At 38.6% G+C, this 8356-nt stretch overlaps 1 protein-coding gene across 1 annotated transcript; it reads left to right on the plus strand.

Moving 5' to 3' along the window:
• Positions 1-5446: 5446 nt before the first annotated feature.
• Positions 5447-8044, plus strand: LOC103958068 (40S ribosomal protein S4). The gene is made up of 5 exons (XM_009370289.3): positions 5447-5599; positions 6063-6140; positions 6264-6444; positions 6872-6969; positions 7414-8044. The coding sequence occupies exons 1-5, from the start codon at positions 5597-5599 to the stop codon at positions 7846-7848; spliced, it is 795 nt and encodes a 264-aa protein (XP_009368564.2). The 5' UTR covers positions 5447-5596; the 3' UTR covers positions 7849-8044.
• The last annotated feature ends 312 nt before the right edge of the window (positions 8045-8356 follow it).

An 8356-nucleotide genomic window follows, 5' to 3' on the forward strand; every position in this document is an offset into this window, starting at 1 on the left:
CCGTTGTGGATGACCAAACGCAGCTTGGCATTTCTAAGAGGTCTGTTCCTTGGGCTATGTGTAGTAAAATAGGTTTCTTACTTGATGCTCGACTTCTTTGTTGATGGTCAACCCCGACCGGTAACCTGTCGTCTAGAGCAGTCGAGCCTCTTTCTTTTGGTTCTATTGGGCTGGGTTATAAACCCACATGGTTTGGTATTCTTTTCCTTCTTTGGGCCTTCTCCAGGCTTGTATCATTTTAGGGGTCTGAAAAGACCTTGTATTAACATAATTATTTCGAAACCCGCTGTTGGTGTGGAAGCTAGACTTGTGTTCATGGGGAGGCTGAAATGCCTCTGTGAGTCTTCCCAGCCCCCTAAAGGAGTGGATAGCCATGACTTCCCACTAATTGTCCTCCTTTATTTAAGAAAAAAAAAGAGTGTATAAAGAACCACTCAAAGACCAATCTAACCCAACGAACCCAAAAGAAGAAAAGAAGTAAGAAGATTGAAGCCCACAAGATCACAAAGAGCGAGCGGCAGTTTCGAGCCCTAAAGCGGGTTCTCCTTAGGGTTTCGTCATAAAACAAGGATGAGGTACATAGAGAGGGGACAAACCTGTGACTGAGAGTTTGTAGCTTCCACAGATCACAAAGAGCGAGCGGCTTCGCACTTTGGACTTGGACTTGGATTAGTGAAGAAGAGGCGATGGTGGTCGGCGGAGTTCACCTGAAATCAAGCTCGCAACATGGTTCCTCTTTTCATTTTCCTATGTACCATATGTTTCTCTTTGATTTCTGCATTTTCGATGCTACCATAGATTTAAGAAGTTCTACACAAATCTCAAAATTAAATAAATTAAGAAAATTAAATACTAAAAATAATGTAACACAATCTAACATATGTATTTTTCCTCAGAGCGTGTGACATGTCTGAAAACAATTATATATATACCTTTCACTAAAAAATATTATACAAGGAAGATCAAGATAACTGTAAGCCCTCCAAAGAATTTTCTTTTCCATAACTGTAATTAAAGATTAAAATATGAAAAAATAACAAGAAAAAAAAAAAAAAAAAAAAAAACAAAAGAGATGCAAAAAAAGTGGGAAAATGGTGTGCCTCTTACTGTCTGGTCTTTCTAATCTGTCTCCAATCATCCTGAGCTCAAATTCCTTCACAGAGCCAGCAAGACTTATCATGGTTGTGCCCATAACATAAGGTATGTCGTCAACATAAGCCTCGGTCGCGTTGATAAGCTGTATGCAGGGCTCGCGCCGGGTGTTAATGGTTCCGCTGTGATGGAAGTACTTGATCCTTGTCATGTGTGTCGTCTTTCCTGCTAAATTCTGCGACTTGTGTACCCCCGCGGCGTACACATTGCGCGGCTGCACCGCGTATTTCCAGTCCCTATGTATTCCTCTCTTCACATCCCTATACACAAGTTTCTCAAACCCCCATTTCCTGCAGCATCACAATATGTTTAGATCAGCATGTGAACACAGGTTATACTTCTATTGCAAGAAACTGATAAAATTAAAATTGTAGAGATTAGGTGAATTCTTGTTATCTTTGTGTTGGTTCGGCTAAATTGACCAAGTTTCGAGACTGAATGTAAATTGTGATCAAATTCAAGACTTAATAAGAAGATAGTTGCTGAAACAATTAATGAGAGACGTAATTAAATGAAGTCTGTAATATTCTAATTGGCAAGCGAAAGATGAATTAGGAAGTAAAATTCGTATCTCCAATCCCATTGATGAAGCCAAATTCCAAATGGATGGTTGATAGGAGCATATTTATGCGACTTAATTAGCTTGTTCTCATGCATTTACGTTGTGTTTCTTTAGTTATTTCAGTCCTTTATGCCATTTTCGTGTGTTTTCAGGATTTAAGGGCAAAGAATGCAAAAGGATGCATTTTGGAGCCTTTTGGAGCAAATTAGAGATTGGAATGGATATCATATGCTTGGAGCCAAGAGGATGGACGAAATTGAAGACTTGAAGATGATGATTCCTACTTGAAGTAGGAAAGTTAAATCCTAAAAGACCTCATGTTTGAGCAACATTGAAGACTCCTATCTATTCTAAGTCACAAAACAAAGTCACATGCACCCAAACATCCTTTGCCGTGTCTCCCCCTTACAATTCCAGCATCTTCCCCTTTGCATTTCCAGCTTCACTCTTCATGATGGCAGCCATATTCTCTCCTAGCTGTCATATTCCCTCTTTTAATCATTCATCGACCTATAAATAAGCATCCATTGCAGCCACAAAATATGGATTCAATTGTCATTCATTCCACACCTCCATTCACCACAGAAATTCTTCCATAATCTACACCATCACAACCCCAAAACCATCAAGAACTCCCCCTTTGCCGTGGCTACCCAACCATTTCCAGCATTCTCCCCTTTGTTACACACCATCTTCCCCTTCCATTTCTGCACCATATCTCTTCCATTTCCACCACTCCCCACTCCATTCCCATTCATACACAATACACACCAACAACATCCCTTAGACCTTGTGCCACAACAAAGAGGAGGAGAAGAGTGCCTAAACGTTCATACAATTCAAGTTTGAGTTGTTGGAATTTTTAGGTGTTTCTTTTCCTCGATTTCAATGGTTAAATTTACTTATCTTTGTTTTGTACGTATGAGGAACTAAACCCCCCCATTAGCTAGGGGGGATTCGAAATACATGTTTATGCTTGCAATATGAATTGATTACCTTTGGTTGGAATTTCATGAGTTGTGGATTCAATTTGTTTAACTGTTTGATTGATAACTTATTTATGTATGTTTATTGAGAGTGCACGCTTAATTTTCATGCATGAATATGACGCTAGAATATAAGTGAGTTTCACCTAATAGTTATGAACTTATATTCACAAGTAGTGGAGGTTGCTTATAAACAATCGCGTTAAATAAATTCTTGGCATAAGTTTCATGCAATCATAGTAACAAGTGCCTCGTCAACACTTATGGTTTTCAAAGAACTTAATGATTCTTGCTTGTATCTCTATTATGCAATTCATGTAGGGAACTTGTGGGGAATGCTTTGAGTTGTCGTATGCAATCATCCAATTCATTAACTTAAGGAAAACTTGACGGTTAATTTAAGCGGACCTAATTAACCCGGGGTGTTGAGTTTCATAATTCATCGAAAGACCAACCGAAAATCATCTTGTATGCAAGTGTAACATGTGTGGAGAAGAACCTTCTAGCTAGCATTCATCCATATTATCATCATATTCATATTTACATTTTGCCCTTAATTACAATCTGTGCATTTTAGTTTAATTTCGTCAAAACCTCAATCCCCCCCCCCCCATATTTTGTTTAGTCATTACAATCTATCTTATTTTGAGTTTTGCATTCTTTGAGTCTAGTGTAGTGTTTTAAACTTGTTTTTACGTTTTTGAGTCAAATCCAAGTGATTAACAATACCTCCTAATCCCCGGTCCAGAACGATCCCTACTTACATACTTACTACAATTGATAAAAAGAGGGTTTAATTTATGTGTCACATTCGTAACGCATCAATGGTATGCAAAATACCTAGCACCACTCCACCTACAGTGCTACACCATCAAATTTGGTCTTCTTTGAACTAATTATGAAGTCAAGACAACAAAATACAAGGAGGCGCATTAGGTTATTGGGGTCATGAGCATACATTGCCCCCAGTGTAGCTCCGCTACTGGCAGTGGCAGATGCATTGAGGGGCAGGGCTGACCCTCGAAGTTTGGTGAATGTCTATGGATACCTTGGGTGCTGCCCCTTGCATACATTAACAGGTGTGCAATATGCCATTCCAAATAACTTTAGGCCTACTAAGACTCGAAATGGCGATATGCATGCTATTTCTGGTAAAAAAAAAATTTGCGCGATGCACACGCTATTCTTACTGACCCCCATAATTTTATTTCTTGGATCCGCCATTGGCTACTGGGTACAATGACAAATCTCTCCAAATTATTCATTCATTCGATCGTTAGGTAGGACGCATCCATTGTTTTTCTTTCAATGTCAGTTAATATGAAAATTATGTTGCCATTTTCATCGTATAGAAAATGAGACCATTGTGGTGCCCAAGTCCAACCATCGACATCGGCCGTGCCCACTTTTGTGTATATTTATGTAATTTTGTGCGTCCATGTGTTTTTGGTAAGAGGTCACCCTAGCCATGCACGTCCATTCGAAATAATCAAAACCTTTCAAATCTTTCATTTTTGCAGAGCATAAAGCGATTCTCCTTAAAATCATAATTCATTTGCCTAATTCATTTAAAATCCATTTCAAAATCCTAAATATATAATTAATAACAGATGTATCATCGTGTCGTATTGACATTTGGACGAGCATGTGAAAATGCTTTCATGTCAAATTCACATCACGTTGGCAAAAATGTGCTTTAAACAATGTAAATGTATGAAACTGATGGACTTGGCAACTACGCTCATTGGTGTTTAGAGCATCTTCATCCGTTTTAGGAGGAGGAGGGCAAAACAAGGGCAAGGACAATGAAGTTGGCCCTTACTATTTAGTCTAAACAATAATTACTTTTATGCAAGTGTACCCGTTTCTGAATGGTAAGGGCAATATTTACAAATATATATATTTTTAATTTTATATGCTCTATAAGTTGGTTCCATGACAACAAAATGATTGTCTAATTTCAATAATATATTTCAAATACATGGAATGAAGACAACGGTAGGGTATTTATAGAAAAAATGGGGTATTTTTTGGGTACTTTTTCTGAATTTTTTACCGTTGGAATAATCCTAATCGTTCAATTGCAAAATTATTTATGTTGGACGGCCCATATTGCACCATGTGGCAGCCGCAGAAAAATTGCAATTTTTTTTACCACTGGAAAACCGAACGGTCCAGATTAACTAACTGTTGGGAACCCATTAACTTAGCTTAGAGGAACAAGGAGCTAGTTGGCTTTGGGCTGTGCACGTGCGCGAGCCTCACTCGGTCCATTTCTGTATGCAGCGGGCGCAAGCCCATGTGATTCATGCAAGGGCAGTTGAAAGGGCACAAGCCCTTGGCCCAATTGCCCTTCCTTTTTTCCCTCTGTTGGACTTGCTTTGTTCAACACAATTACAAGGGCAATTGGGGGACTGCTGGAGATGCTCTTAATATCCAAAGACAAAAATGAGTGTACAAAGAACCAAAAAACGAATATAACCCCAACTAAACAAGAGAATTTTTAGTGACCTGATAATACGGCTCGGTACATCAAGTGTTATAATACAAGTGTTGGATACTTGAAAAAAAAAATTCAACCGTTTATGTTATGACACTTGATCTACCGATCATTATTTTTTCAACACACTGAAGAATTTCTCCAACCGAACCCAAAAGAAGAAAATAAGTAGAAAGATTTAAAGCCCAAAAGTCGGCCCAGTTTCGAGCCCTGAAGCGGAGCTCATTAGGGTTTCATCAAAAAAACGAGAGGGGGTATTTAGAGCTGCAACTGAGAGTTTGTAGCTTCCACAGATCACAGAGAGCGAGCGGCTTCGGATTTCGGACTTCGGACTTGGGAGCAGTGAAGGAGAGGCGGCGGTGGTCGGCGGAGTTCACCTGAAATCAAGCTTACAACATGGTTCGTAGTTTCATTTTCCTCTGATAATTCCACACGAATTTGCTTTGAATCTTCATACCATCTGTTTCTTTTTGATTTCTGCATGTTTGATGCCGCCATTGATTTTAGAACTTGTATAATCTAGCTCTATTTGTGTATAGATTGAATCAATAGTTTGGACCTATTTCTGCTGCTGCTTCTTGTTTTTAGCTGATTTTTCCTAGTTAAAATTTTATGGGTAATTGTTTGTTTTTGCCAAGAGTTAATGGATAATTGTTAAATTAGGTTATTCGAAGCGAAAAATCTTTGATTTCTTATTCTTTGTAATTTAAATTTTTTGGATTTTGTGAAATGTATTGGATATTCATATGGCTAAAATTGTGTTATTGGATCATCGTGTCTGCTAATTCTTTGTCGTTATGCGTTATAATTACAATGTTGAAGTGGGGTTGTTTTTTAATTTTGTATTTTTTGGGTGCAACAGGCTCGGGGTTTGAAGAAACATTTGAAGAGGCTCAATGCCCCCAAGCATTGGATGCTCGACAAACTCGGTGGTGCATTTGTAAGTTATATTCTCTATGCATGTTTTTTTTTTTTAACTGAATCGTGCAATGGTTGTAGTTCCTCTAATATTTTATGTGGTAATCGACTAATTCAATTTTGGTTTCTTAATTTTATTGTTTAGGCTCCCAAGCCTTCGTCTGGACCTCACAAATCCAGGGAATGCCTGCCATTGGTTATCATCTTGCGTAATCGGTTGAAGTATGCTCTGACATACCGTGAGGTCATTTCCATTCTGATGCAACGACATGTTCTCGTTGATGGGAAAGTGAGGACAGATAAGACATATCCTTCTGGTTTCATGGGTATGCACAACACTCTATATTGCTACGTCAGTTGTTCTTAACCGTTACTCATGTTGTTATGTCAGCTCTATGATAATTAATTTGAACAATCCTCATGGACAGCTAGCTACTTGGTTATCAATTGATGGCTGCTTTAAAGAACCTATTTTTAATTTCTTCCGGTTTTCCATATAATAAGACATGTTTATGCTTTATCAATTAGCGAATGTTTCTACCATCATAGGAAGTATTTTGTAAGTTGGTTGGACATTTTAATTGGTGGAGAGTGACCAATGTGTGTCCTGGCATTGGAAACTTTCTTGCTCATAATTTGGGATCTATTTGTGTGTTTAGTTGTGTTATTTTTTTTTTTTTCATCTTAGGGTTCAGAATTTACCTATGACTTGTGAAAAGGAAAATTTATGAGCATTGTGCTTTATGTTTTCAGATGTCGTTTCAATCCCCAAGACTAATGAGAACTTCCGTCTTCTCTATGACACCAAGGGTCGGTTCCGTCTCCATTCAATTAGGGATGAAGAAGCAAAGGTTCTTTTCTTCATTCCTCTTGCATTTGTCTCATAGTGGTTTTCTTTGTTTAAGTAACATTGCTTTTCTGAGTTGATATAGTCTTTATATATGAAAGAATTATCATGGTTGTCTGTACAAGATAACTCAGCACCTATACACAGTGTACTTGATAGAATTGATCAAACTAAGCAGACATGTTAAGACTACCACTTGCCCTGCTTATATTTTTTTTTCTTGATGAAAATATATGGAACCATTCAAAATTCACTGGCTGAAGATCTATTCTCCATGTGGATAAGTTTGTCTCATTCAATTGTCATTTCAAGTTTGTATATAGAAACGTCGTAAAAATATATCAAAAGTTATGCTTTTATGGGATAACATAATTACTTGTTATCAGCGTTTGCAAGTTATGGAATTGATGTATTAATGTTTTGATATTTGATTCATTAACTCTTGTAGTTCAAGCTCTGCAAAGTCCGATCTGTGCAGTTTGGACAGAAAGGCATTCCATACATAAACACCTACGACGGGCGTACAATCCGTTACCCAGACCCTCTCATCAAGGCAAATGACACCATTAAGCTCGACTTGGAAACCAACAAGATCACTGACTTCATCAAGTTTGATGTTGGCAATGTGGTCATGGTGACTGGAGGAAGGAACAGGGGGCGTGTTGGAGTAATCAAGAACAGGGAGAAGCATAAGGGCAGCTTCGAGACAATCCACGTCCAGGATGCCAGTGGTCATGAGTTTGCAACTCGGTTGGGCAATGTGTTCACAATTGGCAAGGGGACCAAGCCATGGATAAGCCTTCCTAAGGGTAAGGGTATTAAGCTTACCATTATTGAAGAGGCCAAGAAGAGAGCGGCAGCACAAGCCACAGCCACGGCTTAAATTGTCGCGTTGAAAACAAGCTTTAAAATTATTTGACGATTTTCACCTATGTTTTTTTAGTGGATACCTATTAACTTCGGATATTATGCTGCAAATTTTGTCTTGTTTGTTTCTTTCACCCTTTCACATCTTGATACAAATAACTTTAGTTGTTGCACCGACTTTATGCTTATGTTATTTTGAAGTAATTTTGCTTTGTCGCATGGTTGTTTCTAGATTTCTTAGCCACCCTAGTTAAGAATGTTACATCGGTTTATGTTTACTGTTTATTCATCTGAAGTTTTGCCCCGCTGGCCGGCCCCTGTTACTCAACACCGGCTGCGGCTGGTGGCATTGGGTATCGACAAAGGGGACACCAGTGATTGCAATCTGCGGCTGGTGGCATTTGTCGATACCAGTGACTGCGATCTTTGTGGGAAATGGTGCAAGCAGGGAAAGCAATGTTGGTGATCAGGGGTGGGGGTTGATCAACATCTTATGTTTTACGACGTTTTCTGGTAGGGCGTTG

This window comes from the organism of the source record quoted next, unplaced genomic scaffold (assembly GCF_019419815.1).
Source record: "Pyrus x bretschneideri cultivar Hongxiangsu unplaced genomic scaffold, Pyrus_bretschneideri_v1 Contig7, whole genome shotgun sequence".
In the NCBI taxonomy this organism is placed as follows: domain Eukaryota; kingdom Viridiplantae; phylum Streptophyta; class Magnoliopsida; order Rosales; family Rosaceae; genus Pyrus; species Pyrus x bretschneideri.